Source organism: Schistocerca americana, chromosome 4, assembly GCF_021461395.2.
Source record: "Schistocerca americana isolate TAMUIC-IGC-003095 chromosome 4, iqSchAmer2.1, whole genome shotgun sequence".
NCBI lineage: Eukaryota > Metazoa > Arthropoda > Insecta > Orthoptera > Acrididae > Schistocerca > Schistocerca americana.
In genome coordinates this window covers 286291631-286310760 of record NC_060122.1, presented here as the reverse complement: position 1 = coordinate 286310760, position 19130 = coordinate 286291631, and the positions used below count along the sequence as shown (strand labels likewise).

Below are 19130 nucleotides of genomic sequence, written 5' to 3'. Positions count from 1 at the left end.
TCCTGCTCTTCTCTGTCCACCTGTTCCTACCCCTTCTGTACATCTGCTCCTCCCCCCTCTGTCCATCACCCCTCTCCTCTAACTCCACCCCCTCCTCTTTCTGTCCATCTCCTCATCCCCCTCCCTTTCCATTCCCTCCTTGCCCCCTCTCCCTGCCCATCTCCTCCTCTAAGCTCTCCCTGTCCCTGTCCTCCTCCTCTTCCCTTTCTCACAATTTCCTCTTCCCCTTTCTCAGTCCAACAGCTTCATCCCCACCCCCCTCTGCCCATCTCGTCCAGCCCCTCACTTTGTTCCTCTCCTCTATCCCTTACTCCCTATTAATCTCCTTCAGCCCCTCTCAGTCCATCTGCTCACCTCACCCCTCCCCCCCTCATGTGCATCTGCTCATCTCCCCTCTCTCTGCCATTTCCTCCTCCTCCTTTTCTCTGTCTATTTCCCTATCCCTGTCTTTCAGTCCCACTCCTCCTCATGCCTTCCTCCCATCTCCTCCACTTCCACCCCTCTCTGTCCACTACTACACCCCCTACTACCTGTTTATATCCCCCTACCCCCCTTGTCCATCTCCTCCTCCTCCCTTCTCTTTCCTCCTTATCTCTCCACCCAAATAAGAAGTTGCTGTTACTTTCTCCCAAAGGATTTCTTTCCAGATAGCAAGTAATGTGTGTACTCAATATGGTTGAAATCGATCCAGGGGTTTACAAGGAAATTTTTAGCCATAGCTCTGCTTGCATAGACATGTCTCTCTCATATTTCAAGTGTGTTTAATGTAATTCACACATATTTGCACATATGGATCACCTGTGTCTGTAACAAAATTTGCCCTGCAGCTTCATTTTCAGGCAGCTCTATGTTTATTACATCATATCCCCTGAACTCTTGTGTCATAAGTGATGCAATTTTACAAGTACATCCTGTGGTATATATGGATGCTCACTGCAAAATGTATTATAAAAAGAGTCAGTAGTAAAGAAGTAATAAATTAAAACAGCATGCATGATGCAGCACTTTTACTACATGACCAGTGAAAATGTGGTAAACAATAATTTTTTTTTTTCCTTTCATCATTTTGTGGGGATTGCCAGTGAGTAAAAGTTTCACAAAGGTTTCAAATTCTGTGTAATGTTTGTTGCAATCATTCTCCAAAATTGGATGAACATAGTCTGGCTACTTGCGTGTCTATGTTACTTTTTTACCCCCACCCCTCTAACTGGTAGGTGATTCTTACCCCCAAAATGATTCTTTCCAGACAGCAAGTGATAAGTGTATCAAGTTTTGTTGAAATTGGTCTCGTGTTTAGGAGGAGATGTGGAGAACACACATCTTCATAATGTGTATGGATTTATATCCTGTCACTCTTACTAAGCAAAAATGTTTTTCTACTTAACATTAACACCAGCAGTGACTAATGCTATCTGAGCCTTACGATCACTGATGCCCTATTCTATACTAATCGATTCGAAAAGTTCCAGCCTGTTGTTTGCTAGTTCTACAAAATAACCCTCACAACTTGGTTCTGTAACTATCTGCACAAAGTAATTATCTGACAAGACACACAGAATAATCTCTCACAAACCCACATCTCCGGCACCAGTTTTGAGAACATGACTGACATTCTACACCTGGCTAATCGAAGTCTCCCAATATTACAACAGCATGATCAAACAAGTACTCATTACATTCTGAGAGTTGTATCTGAAGTGTTCTGCCACTACAGCTCCTTATGCAGGTGGGCTATTAAAGTATCCAGTTACCCTGTCTGACCCACTTTAGATGCTTAATTTCATCCAGACTATTTCATATTTGAAATCCATAATAACCTCACTAGGTATTATCAAGTTCTTTACAGTAAATAAGTACGCCACCACCACTGGCATATAATCTATCCTTGTGCTGTAAATTTACAACTGAATTTTCGGATTTTATTGCTATTCACTTCTGGTTTCAACCAACTTTCTGTTTCTATTACTGTCTGGGCATTATTACCTTTAACAAGTGATACTAATTTTGGTATCTTACCAAGGATGCTTCTGCAGTTTACTCACTTGAAATTGGATAATATTAATCTTACATGAGAATCACTTGTGGCATCTTTTGCTATCATCCAAGCTGTGTCTGCTAATGTTGAATTTGGATTCTCATTGTTTAGAATGCTTGACTCTTCTAAAAACATTACAGTATTGTATTATTATTGAATGTAATTGGAAGATCAAATATGTAGATCAAAAACAAGAGTTGGCCCAGTACCAATTGCCAAACACCCCCAGAGTCCCCCACATCATGTTCCCCCATTCTGAGGAACTAGTTTCATGCCTGAGACACAGTCTGTTGGCTGAAGTAATGGGGCTGACAAATGCCAAACGGGCATGAACTCTGGCTCCTCAGTGCTTCTGCCATTCCCAATGAGAGCGGAAAGTTGCTTTCAGCCAATGTTGTGTGATTTTAAACAATGGAAACTCCATGTAGGAATATCAAAAATGTAGGGAAAAGACAGATTGCTACATACTGTGAAGGCAACACGCAAAGTTGCAGACAAGCACAATTAAGGCACTTCCACATAAGCTTTACGCCACAGCTTTCATCAAAAGATAGAAACACACACTGTTCATGACAGGCATTCATTCATTCATTCAACTAAGCACACCTCACACATACATGCCTGCAAACTCCAGCAGTTCAGGCCAGAATGCAAAACCTTATGCGTAAGTATATGTACATGGTAGCAGCCAGTCAAGGAATATTTTAGGGAATTGGCTTAAAAAATTTATTTCAAAGGCCCAGTCAAATCTTTGCAAGTTTACTCCTAGAGTAAATTACGTTGTGCCTATGTGACACAAGTTGCCGGTCTTTCAAAACTGATGCAGTTCTGTCCAGTTAAAACTGCCGACAAGAGATGCCCTGAGAACTCTGCTGAAACTGCTACCGAATTCACACAATTGCTTTTACCAATAGCATGCATGGGATACAGGTTAAGTGTGTGGACGCTGGAGTGTTCTGCAGTGCGGAACACAGTTCCCTCTCCCTCTTGTAATCCAGACCTCAAGCAAAACAGATGTTTTTTTGGAAGGCAGAGCCTCTGCCTCTGCTTTTCACGACCAGCCACCAACGTAAGTTAACATGAACCGCTTCCCCTTCCATTGCCCATTTCAATTAATTGTTCGACCACCTAGACTGGCCTAAACCTGGTAACTTCTGACCCTAGGCGTGTCCGTTGCACAATGTACATTGAAATATACCCTCTTTACTGTACTTAATTTCCTGTTTTGACATTTAATGGCAGCCCTGGATGCCCATTCTCAAATCCTGAACGCTCAACCTCCTGCACACTCTCATCACGAGGCATATGTAACAACCTCCTCCCCCCCCCCCCCCACTGACCGTATACATTAACACTGGTGAGCAGAAATGGGATCGTACATATTAACATTTGTGTCAGGATCGCAATTCATTACCACCGTTCAGTCCATATGGTGGCCATTTATTTTTGGTTCATGTTTGACGGTGTGTGGCCGGTCAATATCAGCCGCTGTTATTCCACTACGAGCCGAGCCTGGGCGCTGCAGCGTGCCGGCTGCGACGCCATGTCAGATGCTACAACCGCACATACCAGGGCCCAGTGCAAAGTTTACTGCCTGCCTCTCGCAGCGAGCTGCTCTTACACGTGCCCGCTTAGTCCACCGAGATGCACTCCACAGCGTACGTGTTCACGGCGTGCGCTCCAGCCCCATTTGACGGTCGCAGTCGGCCCATCTTCTCAGTCGAATCCCACTACCTTCGAACCGGGCACCGACGCGCGAAAGGAAAATGCGCGATGCATCCTAGCCAGCGCCTTGGCTCGCTGGGCATACGAGTGCGCTGTTCACGGTCTGCTTCCCTGCCACCCCAAATTCACCGGCAGTCAGCTTCCCGCTCCCATCTGTGTTTGGGTCCCAGCATCAACATCCAGGGCGCGTACTTTCAGCGCCATGCAGCCAGCCGCCCGTGCCGCTTCTATGTGGGTACCGTGTGCATACGGCCCTCAGTCGCCGCACTGCTGTCGCCACCATCTCTTCTGTACTGTGAGTGTTGGTATGAGCTGAGGCCTTGCAGCCATTTATCCAGAGAAGAACTTAGAGATCAGTAAATAATAGCATAAATTTTGCATCTTATACAGTTATTGCCTTTTGTGAGGACGTTACTTTTATTTACAAGAACGATCTGAACATTAAATTTTTGTGAGTCTAATTACCATGAGGTATGCTGAATTCCCCCCCCATGAACCATGGACCTTGCCGTTGGTGGGGAGGCTTGCGTGCCTCAGCGATACAGATAGCCGTACCGTAGGTGCAACCACAACGGAGGGGTATCTGTTGAGAGGCCAGACAAACGTGTGGTTCCTGAAGAGGGGCAGCAGCCTTTTCAGTAGTTGCAAGGGCAACAGTCTGGATGATTGACTGATCTGGCCTTGTAACAATAACCAAAACGGCCTTGCTGTGCTGGTACTGCGAACGGCTGAAAGCAAGGGGAAACTACAGCCGTAATTTTTCCCGAGGGCATGCAGCTTTACTGTATGATTACATGATGATGGCGTCCTCTTGGGTAAAATATTCCGGAGGTAAAATAGTCCCCCATTCGGATCTCCGGGCGGGGACTACTCAAGAGGATGTCGTTATCAGGAGAAAGAAAACTGGCGTTCTACGGATCGGAGCGTGGAATGTCAGATCCCTTAATCGGGCAGGTAGGTTAGAAAATTTAAAAAGGGAAATGGATAGGTTGAAGTTAGATATAGTGGGAATTAGTGAAGTTCGGTGGCAGGAGGAACAAGACTTCTGGTCAGGTGACTACAGGGTTATAAACACAAAATCAAATAGGGGTAATGGAGGAGTGGGTTTAATAATGAATAGGAAAATAGGAATGCGGGTAAGCTACTACAAACAGCACAGTGAACGCATTATTGTGGCCAAGATAGATACGAAGCCCACACCTACTACAGTAGTACAAGTTTATATGCCAACTAGCTCTGCAGATGACGAAGAAATTGAAGAAATATATGATGAAATAAAAGAAATTATTCAGATTGTGAAGGGAGACGAAAATTTAATAGTCATGGGAGACTGGAATTCGAGTGTAGGGAAAGGGAGAGAAGGAAACATAGTAGGTGAATATGGATTGGGGGACAGAAATGAAAGAGGAAGCCGCCTGGTAGAATTTTGCACAGAGCACAACATAATCATAACTAACACTTGGTTTAAGAATCATGAAAGAAGGTTGTATACATGGAAGAACCCTGGAGATACTAAAAGGTATCAGATAGATTATATAATGGTAAGACAGAGATTTAGGAACCAGGTTTTAAATTGTAAGACATTTCCAGGGGCAGATGTGGACTCTGACCACAATCTATTGGTTATGACCTGTAGATTAAAACTGAAGAAACTGCAAAAAGGTGGGAATTTAAGGAGATGGGACCTGGATAAACTGAAAGAACCAGAGGTTGTACAGAGATTCAGGGAGAGCATAAGGGAGCAATTGACAGGAATGGGGGAAATAAATACAGTAGAAGAAGAATGGGTAGCTTTGAGGGATGAAGTAGTGAAGGCAGCAGAGGATCAAGTAGGTAAAAAGACAAGGGCTAGTAGAAATCCTTGGGTAACAGAAGAAATATTGAATTTAATTGATGAAAGGAGAAAATATAAAAATGCAGTAAGTGAAACAGGCAAAAAGGAATACAAACGTCTCAAAAATGAGATCGACAGGAAGTGCAAAATGGCTAAACAGGGATGGCTAGAGGACAAATGTAAGGATGTAGAGGCCTATCTCACTAGGGGTAAGATAGATACCGCCTACAGGAAAATTAAAGAGACCTTTGGAGATAAGAGAACGACTTGTATGAATATCAAGAGCTCAGATGGAAACCCAGTTCTAAGCAAAGAAGGGAAAGCAGAAAGGTGGAAGGAGTATATAGAGGGTCTATACAAGGGCGATGTACTTGAGGACAATATTATGGAAATGGAAGAGGATGTAGATGAAGATGAAATGGGAGATACGATACTGCGTGAAGAGTTTGACAGAGCACTGAAAGACCTGAGTCGAAACAAGGCCCCCGGAGTAGACAATATTCCATTGGAACTACTGACAGCCGTGGGAGAGCCAGTCCTGACAAAACTCTACCATCTGGTGAGCAAGATGTATGAAACAGGCGAAATACCCTCAGACTTCAAGAAGAATATAATAATTCCAATCCCGAAGAAAGCAGGTGTTGACAGATGTGAAAATTACCGAACTATCAGCTTAATAAGTCACAGCTGCAAAATACTAACACGAATTCTTTACAGACGAATGGAAAAACTAGTAGAAGCCAACCTCGGGGAAGATCAGTTTGGATTCCGTAGAAACACTGGAACAAGTGAGGCAATACTGACCTTACGACTTATCTTAGAAGAAAGATTAAGGAAAGGCAAACCTACGTTTCTAGCATTTGTAGACTTAGAGAAAGCTTTTGACAATGTTGACTGGAATACTCTCTTTCAAATTCTGAAGGTGGCAGGGGTAAAATACAGGGAGCGAAAGGCTATTTACAATTTGTACAGAAACCAGATGGCAGTTATAAGAGTCGAGGGACATGAAAGGGAAGCAGTGGTTGGGAAGGGAGTAAGACAGGGTTGTAGCCTCTCCCCGATGTTGTTCAATCTGTATATTGAGCAAGCAGTAAAGGAAACAAAAGAAAAATTCGGGGTAGGTATTAAAATTCATGGAGAAGAAATAAAAACTTTGAGGTTCGCCGATGACATTGTAATTCTGTCAGAGACAGCAAAGGACTTGGAAGAGCAGTTGAATGGAATGGACAGTGTCTTGAAAGGAGGATATAAGATGAACATCAACAAAAGCAAAACAAGGATAATGGAATGTAGTCTAATTAAGTCGGGTGATGCTGAGGGAATTAGATTAGGAAATGAGACACTTAAAGTAGTAAAGGAGTTTTGCTATTTGGGGAGCAAAATAACTGATGATGGTCGAAGTAGAGAGGATATAAAATGTAGGCTGGCAATGGCAAGGAAAGCGTTTCTGAAGAAGAGAAATTTGTTAACATCCAGTATTGATTTAAGTGTCAGGAAGTCATTTCTGAAAGTATTCGTATGGAGTGTAGCCATGTATGGAAGTGAAACATGGACGATAAATAATTTGGACAAGAAGAGAATAGAAGCTTTCGAAATGTGGTGCTACAGAAGAATGCTGAAGATTAGATGGGTAGATCACATAACTAATGAGGAAGTATTGAATAGGATTGGGGAGAAGAGAAGTTTGTGGCACAACTTGACCAGAAGAAGGGATCGGTTGGTAGGACATGTTCTGAGGCATCAAGGGATCACCAATTTAGTATTGGAGGGCAGCGTGAAGGGTAAAAATCGTAGAGGGAGACCAAGAGATGAATACACTAAGCAGATTCAGAAGGATGTAGGTTGCAGTAGGTACTGGGAGATGAAAAAGCTTGCACAGGATAGAGTAGCATGGAGAGCTGCATCAAACCAGTCTCAGGACTGAAGACCACAACAACAACAACATGCTGAATTCCTAGATAAGCCCCTCAGATGTATGTTAGTTTAAAAATACACTTCTGTTAAACATGTGTAGTACCATAAATTTCTTATCCTTGTTTTACACTCTGTTGTTGCCGAGGTATGTCATGCGTAGTTGATGTGATGAGAAGTTTATTAAGATTTTTTTTGAGAGTTTTTGGTTAATCTCCAGGGATGTGCAGCTTGCACAATGTGTTTGGCAACCACAGAGTCTCCCAGCAGTTCATGGGAATTTCTTCCGTTTCGTTTTTGTGTCATGATCAACTCTTTTCTCTCTCATCTTTCCTGTAAGCATCATTTCTCCGTTCTATGATGAAAGTAGATTCCTTCTCCTCGCTATACAGATGTGAGCACTTAAAGGGCTCTGTAACGCCCTGTGCCGTCATACCGCATCTGCAAGGTTTCTGAAATCGTTGGCACAATAAATCTTTTTACCTTGATGGGAGTTTGTTTTTATTGCAAGACCAGGCACAGATGCAAAATCAGTGTTTAGGCCTTGTAAGAAAAGCGACAAACCATTGGATTCTGACAGTCCTGGTGATGTCTGTTGTTTACTACTGGTACTAGGTAACTTTAGGCCCCAAGCGCATACACAGTCATAATTACACGATTAGCACTTGTGTTGCCGAAAACGATACGACGTTGTGTGACAAGCCGGATTGTGGTTCGAAAGGAATGAATTTTTTCTACCTTTTCTTTATTTTCTTTCTCGTCTCTCTGCATCCTCTTTCCCGACCATTTATTCTTTTCTGTCTATGCCTTCTGTTTTTCGTAAGTGGTATTTATTTGATTGTTTAACTCAATGCATGAAGCTACGATGTATTACGTGATGTACTGTAATAAGAGTTATAATGATGAAAGAGAATTGATCTGTTCTACCCCTTTAAGTTCATACGAGAGGATAGAAGACTTCCTGCTGTTATCCCCCAGAGGGCAGCGAAGCTTTGTTGATATGTAATATGTTATTTTATTGAGGATATTTGTGAGCAGGCATGAGATCCTGTGGTTGAAGATAATCACGTACAAGCAAGTGTTGTTGAAAGTGGGGAACAACAGAAATATAAGAGAGTTATGATGCAGCTACTTTCTGGAAGCTTAATTTAATTTGGATGGCTACTTTTGTCCGTTTCTTGTCAATTATGTTCTAAATAGTTTTGTCTTACTCTTGGTGGGGAGGGGGGTTCTAGTTTTTTAGTGTAGCTCAAGAGTTGTGCTTTTTCAATTTTCAAATTGGCAATTTGACATATTGGTGGCAATGTAGTTTTAAATCTTGAATATTATGCTCTGAATCACATAGCATTATCTCCTCCTAGCACAAGATGCTATAATTCCAGGGGATATCCAATCTTTTTTCCTCGTTTCTGTTCCATTTTGACCTTATTTGTTTGAGGGGAAACTTGATAAAATGCTGTGAGAACGAAGTTAGATATTCCATCAACAATGTGTGCTTTACAAATTTCTCCCCAGTATTCTTCAATTAATCCCCCCTAAACACTGTGATTTGGTAACTGTTCATGAATCTACTATACAGTACTTTTCTCCTATGAATTGTACACACTGATCTGTAGTGTAGCCCAAAGTCTAGGACATGTTGAAAGATGGTAATTTTGTTGAGAGTTGGCAAACCGACAAGTCTGAATGGCAAATAAAGGTTGTGGTAACAGATTGACCTGTAGCATAGGCTAATGCTTACACTTGTACCATATTGAAATGCACTTTGCCACCTTTTATGGTATTTTCATTATAAAAACATAGCAAGATAAGTTCAGAATATGTACATTAGATAGTAGATAAAACTGCTATCAGTATTTTATAGTATGTTGTGTAGGTACTTTGTATCAACACTTACAAAAATGCAAGGGGGATCCAATACATAACTTTTGCCAATAAACTACTTGACAATTGGTTTTACACCTAAATCACTATGTCACTGAGTACTGAGTGCTCAGACACTGCACAAAAGTGATAACCTCAGCAGTGCATATGTCAACTCTTGCTCTGCAGCTGTCATTCTCTGCAACATTGCAATTAACTGTCATCTAGCAGAACTATAGTTATAATTGGGAGATGGGGTTATACTAGATATGGCCTGCACCTGAAAAGGAGAGGGAAAGACAGGTCGGCTGAACTTCTTGCAGGAAATGTATATGGGGGCCACCATCACACATTGCAAGATCACTGTGGTTACTGGTGCCAGAGGGGCACCTTTTTTTAGGTTAGAATCAAATTTCAGGCACCCTGTTTTGAAAGAAGTCACTATACAAGAAAAGCCCCACAAGGATGCACAGAAAAGTATGGTTAGCTTATTCCACCAAAATATTAGAGGACTGAGTACAAAGGTAGAAGAGCTTCTTGCCTGCTTGCAAAATTTAGAGTAAAAGATAGGCATCCTGTGCCTGTCTGAGCACCACATAACCACAGGCTTAGATAAGTTAGGCCTACATATAAAAGATTACAGTCTAGCAGCTTACTCATACAGAACTAATATGGCAAAAGGAGGAGTTGTTGGATATATTAAGACAGAACACAAATTCAAAAGCATTGACACAAGTGGATTTTGTAGTGATCAGCACACTTGTGAATTAATGCTGAAAAACAGTTCACTTTTAATTGTAACAGTATATAGATCCCCACTGGGAAATTTTGAATTATTTATGAGGAACCTGGATTTCTTACTGTGCTGTCTGTCAGACATCAGCAAGCAGTTAAAAGCCTGTGATGGCTTCAATGTAGATTTTCTAAAGGATTCTGATAGGAAAAATGATCTGGAAACCTTATTTGGATCCTATGATTTGCTTTCAGTAGTTAACTTTCCAACACAGGTGGATAAAGACAGTAGGTTCCTAATTGGGCTCGACCAAAGCGTCCGATCCCACCCGTCGGTTTTGACCCGTGACGTAAGGCTGTTAGGGTGTGTGACGTCACGACGGTGCGGAATTTAGTTTGTGAGAGTGGCGTGTTTGTAGATGTCATTTTGATGAGATCGGTGGTGCTCTCTGTTGGTGTGTTAGGTGATGTTTTTGGTTTAGTTTGCGTGTGTGGCGTGTTTATAGGTGGTGTATTGTTGCGCTCAGTGGTTCTCTCTCGTGGTGTGTTTATGGGTAGCGTGTTACATGGCGTATGGGATTCATTTGCATTATAGCACTGCACATGTGTGGTATCGGGACTGTGCTTTCAGCGGAATATTTTTCAGTGAGTTAACGATTTTAGTTTTGTTATTTCGAAGTTATTGTAGTTTTTTTCTGTTCTTCGTGTGTGAATTTTGGTAAATTGCTTTTTTATGTCTTTGGTAGGTATGGATATGACTGACAAGGTCAACAGTTTTCGGTTGTTGGCGATGATGGGGGACAGTGTGTTGTCTCTAATAAAATTTCTTCAACTATTCAGATTTTTGGATGAAGTTGTGAAACGTTTAGTATGTCGTGAAGAAATGAGGCTTATTAAAGTTCCTGCGTCTCGGATCAGGATGTGGAGATTTCGTACGGATAACAGGTCAAGGGAAGTGTTCGATTCCAATTTTGTTGGTTTGTTGTGTTTTTTGAGGTAGTGATGATTGTGGACGTGGTTGTGGTTTTGGGTTCTATGATTTGGTATCGGTAGTTTCTGTGGACCTATATAGGTCAAGGGAAGTATCCGATTCCAGTGTGTGCTTGTGGCTGTGGGTGTTCTAGTATTGGGAGTTGCTGTTGAGCTGTATGGGTCAAGGGAAGTGTTATTTGTGGGATCGGGAGCTGATGTTGAGCTATATAGGTCAAGGGATGCGTTGGATTCCAATTTGTGGGATCGGGAGCTGCTGTTGAGCTATATAGGTCAAGGGAAGTATCCGATTCCAGAGGACATTATGTTTAGTGGAATTTGGGGAGTTTTGTGTTGTCGGTTTTTTCGTCGTTTTGTGTGGTTTGGTATGGTGGTGTATATCTAAATTTGTTTATATTCACTTTGTCCCGACCCAAAAACCCCCAATTTCCCACGCTTGTCCCATTAGTTTCTTTAGATTTTTTTGTGGTACGTGTGTGTATTGGTTTTTCAATGTATTTTCGTGTTTGTGGTCATGTTTACGTAATGACGTCATAGACGCCATATTGGAGTTGTAGTGTATGGTCGTTTCCGCCATATTTGTGACGTCATGGGTCAAAGCAAACAATTGGAATCAGACGCTTCTGTATTTCCCCTAATTGTTAATGTTTTCTTTGATGAGGCACAAAGCAAGAAAATAACTGTTTACTCAATAACACATGCTCTATCTGATCGTGATGCACAGTTAGTCAGGAAAAATGACATAGTGCCTTACAGTTTGGATACACCTCAGTGGAAGTCAGTCAAAATCATTAATGACTATAATGACTACAGGGCAAACGTTTTTAAGAGTAGTTTACAAGAAACAACCTGGGATGAAATTTATAAAGAACCAAATCTATTCCATGATAAATTCATTTCAGTATTTGAAAATAGCTTTCCACATAAGCTAATCAGAAGGGACATTAAACAAGTAAAAAACCATGGATCACTTAGAAGATTAAAGTATCTTGAGAAAGGAAAAGGGAAGTGTATCTTTTGGCAAGAACAAGCAGAGACCCTGCAGAAGCTGCACACTACAAAAACTACTCAAAATTACTAAGAAAGGTTATTAAAAAATCAAGAAACATGCACATATTGCCTGAGTTAAGGGGATATGGAATATAGTGAAGCAAGAGACAGGACAACAAACCACAGAAGAAGATAACATTACTATCAAACTGAATGGAAGGGTTATAAATGACAAGTCACATATAGAAAATGTATTTAATAATCATTTCTTACACATCGAAGAAAGCATAGGGACCAACAGTTCACAAGAAAGATCACAGCAATGTGTTGAAGTAACTCTAATAAAATTACATCATATGAAGTACTATCAACTTCTACTTCTGAAATTAAGAGGGTCATACATTCTCTCAAGAATAAAAGCTCTTCTGGTGTTGATGGTGTTTCCAATAGAGTACTAAAGATTTGCTCCCAAATAATAAGTCCACCATTGCCCGAAATATGTAATGCATCACTAACTCAAAGCATTTTTCCAGAGAGACTAAAATATGCCATTGTTAAACTCCTCTTTAAGAAAGGTGGTAAGAGAGAGATATCAGTAACTACTAACCTATTTCACTGCTGACATCATTTTCCAAATTGTTTGAGAAGGTGATGTAGTCCAGAATAGTATCTCACCTTGGCAACAATAATATCCTCAGCAAATCACAGTTTGGGTTTCAGAAGGGTTGCTCGACTGAGAATGCCATTTCCATGTTCGCACACCAGGTACAGGCATTAAATAACAAATTAGCACCACAAGGTATTTTCTGTGACCTATCCAAGGCATTTGATTGAGTGAACCATAGTATACTGCTAGATAAATTGAAGTTTCGTGGGATTGACAGTATAGCTAACCAATTGATCATGTCATATCTAACCAAAAGAATGCAGAAAGTTGTACTTGGTGGCAATTCAACCAACAAAATCCAAGGACCTAATTCTTTCTGGGGAGGAAAGCATATGGGCTTCCCCACGGCTCAATCTTAGATCCACTACTGTCAAATGAACAACAAGCAGAATTAGTTCTTTTTGCAGATGACAAAAGTATTGCAATCATTCCAAATATACATACAGAAATGGAAGAAATGAAGAAGAACGTTCTCAAAACTATCATTGACTGGTTTTCAGTGAATGGTCTCACTCTGAATTTCACAAAGAACACATCATATGCAGTTCTGCCAGTTCTGCACCTCTAAAGGTTCTGCACCAGTGATAAGTGTACCATATGATGATTAAATAATACATAGGATCGAAACTTCAAAATTCTTAGGTGTTCATACTGATTTACATTGGGAAAAAAAATAATTTTGGAATGCCTAAAACAACTTATTTCAGCTAGTTACATTTGCACTTAGAATCATAGCAAACTTTTGAGAGAGAGAAATCAGTAAGCTGACATATTTTGCTTATTTTCATTCAGTAATGTCATGTGGAATAATGTTCAGGGGTAACATCTTTAAGAAAGAAGGTCTTCATTGCCCAAAAACGTGTTGTAAGAATAATATGTGGTGCTCGCCAAAAATCATCTTGTAGACATCTGTTTAAGAAGTTTGGCATTCTGACTACTGCTTCACAGTTTATTTATTCCCTCATGAAGTTTGCTGTAAATAATCCACTACAGTTCGAAAGGAACAATGAGGTACACAATTACAATACTAGAAGAAAAAAATGACATTCATTACTCAACATTAAGGTTGTTTTTAGCACAGATAGGAGCGCACAATGCTGCAACAAAAATTTTTGACCACTTACCCAGTGATATAAAAAGCGTAACGGACAGCAAGGTAAAATTTGAAAATAAATTGTAAAAGTTTCTCCTTGACAACTCCTATTCCGCAGAAAAATTTCTATATTTGTAATGTATAAAAGGTAGTGCATAGGAATTGCTAACTCAATCTGTATAGCTATGTTGTTTTCACTTCCGAGGAAAAAAATTATATGGTGATGTTTAAGAGTACATACAGATGTAAAAAATTAATTTGCAATATGAATGTAAAGTGACTAGTTCCACATCATGACGATTTATTGTGCAAAATGATCCATGGAACGTGAAAGTAACTAACTAATTAACTAACTAACTCTCAACCCTATATTGCTGTATCACTGAACCTGTAAGTTGATAACACTCATTCAATAACAAGTGTTTCAGAGTGATAGCTTGAGTCCACAACAGGAACCAAGACATGTTGAGGATGCTGTTGGCAGATGTGTTGCCACTCCTGTAACATATCATGCTCAGAACAGTTTTTACTTACTGTGGAGCTCACAGATAATACTATTAATGGAATAACACATTGCTGTATATGTTGCACAACTGTTCTGATGAATCAAATGTTGTACTGACATCAGTCATGCTATTTTCTTGATGCAATAATTTACCAACAACTGTACGTAATATAATATTTTTTTTATGAACTTCTTGTATGCTACTAGTTTCAACATTACATTGATGCCATCCTCAGGCCCCACATGTCATGGTTGTTTAATCGCTATACACGGAAAGAGCCATATAACTGGATCCTTGAATCAAATGCAACAGCTCTTGGTGGCCAGGTGACACAGACTATGATGTGTGGGGCCTGAAGGTGGCATCAATGTAATGCCAAAACTGGTAGCTTATAAGAAGTTCATAAAATAAATTTCTACAATACATACGGCTGTTGGTAAATTATTGCATCAAGAAATACATGCCAGCCATTGTCCCACAGTCCATAATGGATCAACAAAGATCAGTCATGCTATGTCAAACTGACAAATATTTTGTACAGTTTGAGCATTTTTGAAGTTGGAACAGTCCTTCTCAGTTACTGTGTTTTACTGTTTCACTATTCCGTTTCATATGTGCCATTCAATGTTGTACATTCCAGTTAACTTTCATCAGACAGTGTATACAATGGTTTATATACTAGTGGCAGAAAATCGCATACTGGTATATAAAAACTCAACCGACACAACAACAACGCGCCCAACTTCATTCTCCTCCACTGTTCAAGACTTAAGAAGCAGTTACTTATGTCCAAAAATGCAATCAAGTCTGGAAAGAATGGTCTAAAATCTTATATAATAGTTGGGTTACTCATGATGTAGTAATACACTTCCAGAAGTATACGCAGCGGATAATATTCAGCAGCGATGCAAGATCTGCACTAACGAAAATATTAAGTTCAGATAGAGTCCGTTTGAAATTTATATAAGATCTTCTCCATTACGCTTTGGGAAACAGTAAACTGCGATCTCAGAAACAATTATAGGCTACTAGAAATGTACCTGATGCTAATACAGCGCATGTCGCGTCAAAAACGTAATTTAGAGTGAGTAAACAAAAAACATTTATTACCTGTTCTTCAGAAGTCTTAGTTGGATAATTTTCATCATCGTAACGTTCTCTCACAATATCGTCGAAGGGTCTAATATTTACTGACATTATACAAAATCTAGTTCATACCTTACTCTCACGCATATTTCAAATTTTTGTTACACCTTCACACATACCCCTCAATTTGCCCTCCACCACAGATAACATGAAACATGGGAATGTGTACAAGGCGAATGTGTTGACGAACCAAAGTACATCAGAGCGAAGATTGATCCTCCTCAGCCGCCAAAAATTTGTCTTGTTGTAACTCTGCCATACATATCACAGTAATTTGCAGAACGTAGAACTCTACCGTAAACGGTCCAAAACGATTTTTTGTGTCGCTTTGCTGCCTGCTGCAGGCTCAACAGATCTGTTTTCGCAACTAAACGTTGTAAGCAGCTGCCTTTTTACCCCGATCGCTGTATTCTTTGATATTAACTCTCCAAAAATACGTGCAACTACGATATATTTCAATAAATTCAGTTATGAGCTCCTATCCATTTTAGAATTCAGTATGCACCCAAGGACGAAGAATTCTCAAAGAACGACTGACTGAAACATGTTTCGCGTCAAGATTTGCGGCGATTTCCTCTCACCACGCTACCATTCGCTTGCGCACATGCAGTTGAAGAATTTTATTCAAACCTCCAACTCAAAGGTTTTCGTAGACTCATTTTCTAGCAAATATCCGGTTCTCACGCTACGGTTTGTCTGTGCGGGTCTAATGTTGATGACACGTAATTTGTTTAATCTTTTCTTAACGATCTACACGTGAGTGATATGTAGGTGATTGTAGTATATTCGCAGATTCCTCACTTAAAGTTGGTTGTTGAAATTTTTTAAGAAGGCTTTCTCTGGATAGTTTTTGTCATCTTCAAGAGCCTGCCAGTTCAGTTTATTTAGAACCTTTGCGATTCATTGCAATGAGTCAAACATATCTTGGGCCATTCGGGCTGCCCTTCTTTGTATACTATACGTTCAATAACAGTAACAATTGTTAGTCCTATATGATTAACCAGTCTCTCTTGTAGACTGCATATTCCTAGAATCTTACCAATGAATCGAAGTCTGCCACCGTCTTTACCTTACATGCTGACCGTGAGTCCTTTGATGGTCAGAAAGAGGAGCGAGAGGGGGAGAGGCGAACGAGGGGGGAGGGGAGAGGAGCCACCTAGAAGACATTCTAACTCGTTAAATCGGTGCATGGCTGTAAACAGGGAAGTTCATAGAAATAATAAATTTGGGCAATAAGCAATCCGCTCTGCTACTGTGGCATCACCAAGGAACAGTGCCTTCACTTGCAGGCTGTCGGAAAAAGTGATTAGATGAAGTTTCTGACGAATAACATTGTTCCTCTCAGCAATTTTAAATGTAAATTGCTGTTTTGCTGCTAAAATATTAATTTCAAGGGTGTCATTTTATATTGTAGACTTATGCCCTGCACGTCAGTAACAGATAAAATCACATATGTATTTTGTCGCTTGCTCACCTTTTAATTCGAACCGTTGACTTAAAAAGTTCAGGAACTTGAAAAACGTTAACATAATGACTTAAGTGTATAACTATGCCTGATAGGAAACAAAGCGATTCACCTTTCTGTCAATGATGACGATTTTTTTAAAATTATTACGGTAATGTAAGTAATTACGGTAATGTAAGTAATTACGGTAAGGTAAGTAAATACGGTAATGTAAGTAATTAAGTAGAGAGGATATAAAATGTAGACTGGCAATGGCAAGGAAAGCGTTTCTGAAGGAGAAAAATTTGTTAACATCGAGTATTGATTTTAGTGTCAGGAAGTCGTTTCTGAAAGTATTTGTATGGACTGTAGACATGTATGGAAGTGAAACATGGACGACAAACAGTTTAGACAAGAAGAGAATAGAAGCTTTCGAAATGTGGTGCTACAGAAGAATGCTGAAGATTAGATGGGTAGATCACATAACTAATGAGGAGGTATTGAATAGAATTGGGGAGAAGAGGAGTTTGTGGCACAACTTGACTTGAAGAAGGGATCGGTTGGTAGGACATGTTCTGAGGCATCAAGGGATCACCAATTTAGTACTGGAGGGCAGCGTGGAGGGTAAAAATCGTATAGGGAGACCAAGATATGAATACACAAAGCAGATTCAGAAGGATGTAGGCTGCAGTAGGTACTGGGAGATGAAGAATCTTGCACAGGGTAGAGTAGCATGGAGAGCTGTATCAAACCAGTCTCAGGACTGAAGACCACAACAACAACAACGGTAATGTATTTGGCCTTAAGCGTGAGTACGCTATTTACTCTCTAACAGTTAAAACTGTAGTTTCTTTAACTTAGACATGAACATACAGTACGGTAAATATGCCGAACTCTGGCATTGTCAGTCATGTCATACTACGAAATAATTGTGGATGGTGTTTTAAGAATAAGAAAACAGCGACGCCTTGCACTTATCGATTTATTTTGCTCTTGACCGATTTCGGTTATTCTATTTGTCAAAAGACAAGACTGTTGACACAGATGCATTAAGTGTATGTCATAATCACTTATTTTATGTTGCAACAGCAGTGTAAGTACAGCATTTCTCGTGGAGGGTGTTTAGAAATAGGATTACATACATGTCATTACAGGCCAGGAGCTACACTGCCTGCATTGCAGTTGTGTCGTAAATAGAAGTTCCCACAAAACATTTATTTACCCAAATTTTTATTCAAATGGTCACTATTACAAGGATAAATACCTCGTTCTTCTTAATCGAGGGAAGGTGCTTGTGGTTTTCTTACCTGGTTTATGAAAACAGCAAGAAGGATGAATGTTAGTGTTCTGTAGTAACTTTTGTTATTTCCGGATGAATAGCGGGGAGCCACTTAGTTGGTATCGTACACAAGTTTGTAAACACATTCCTTTCTCGCAATAAGTTGTTGCACCCATTTACATGTGCAACTTTAATTCAAACTTGCTTCTTCTTTTAAGCTACTTCTCTGAATGTTCAAGCACTAATGCGAAGCAAAATACATGGCGGAACTGATCAAATCTAACCGACTGTTTCTGATTTAACCAGGTTCTTGGAAATTACAGACCAGTATTGCTAATTTTGGTTTGCTACAGAATCCTTGAACATATTCTCATTTCGAATATAATAAATTTTCCAGAGACGAAGAAGTTTAGGCCCCTCGGAAGTATTTTAGAAAGTTATCGCTTGTGCGAAACTCAGCTTGATCTTTTCTCACATTATATACTGTGACCTACTGATGAAAGACGACAGGCAAAGTCCATATTTTACTATTTCTGGAAAGCATTTGACACGGTGCCCCATTGCAGGCTGTTAACGAAGGTATGAGCATATGAAACAGGTTCAAAGGTATGTGAATGGCTCTTAGATGTTTTTAGGTGTAGAACACATTACGTTGTCCTCGGCAGTGAGTGTTCATCAGAGACAAGGGTATCGTCGTGTGTGCCCGATCGAAGAGTGATAGGACGCTGTTGTTCTCTATATACATAACTGATTTGACGGACAGGATGGGCAGCAATCTGCAGTTGTTTGCTGATGATGCTGTGGTGTGCGGTATGGTGTCGAAGCTGACAAATACTCCATGTTCAGATACAGCATTAGTAGTCTCCGGCTTGACACAGTCACGTCATTTAAATATCTGAGTGTAGCGTTGCAAAG

At 40.2% G+C, this 19130-nt stretch overlaps 1 protein-coding gene across 1 annotated transcript in view; it reads right to left on the bottom strand.

The window, feature by feature from the left end:
* LOC124612450 (protein farnesyltransferase subunit beta) overlaps nucleotides 1-15683 on the bottom strand; it is an 86904-nt gene extending 71221 nt beyond the window's left edge. The window contains exon 1 of the mRNA XM_047140673.1: nucleotides 15457-15683. Within this exon, the coding sequence (XP_046996629.1) occupies nucleotides 15457-15543 (87 nt within the window). The 5' untranslated portion in view covers nucleotides 15544-15683. The remainder of the gene's footprint in view (nucleotides 1-15456) is intronic.
* Nucleotides 15684-19130: the final 3447 nt, after the last annotated feature.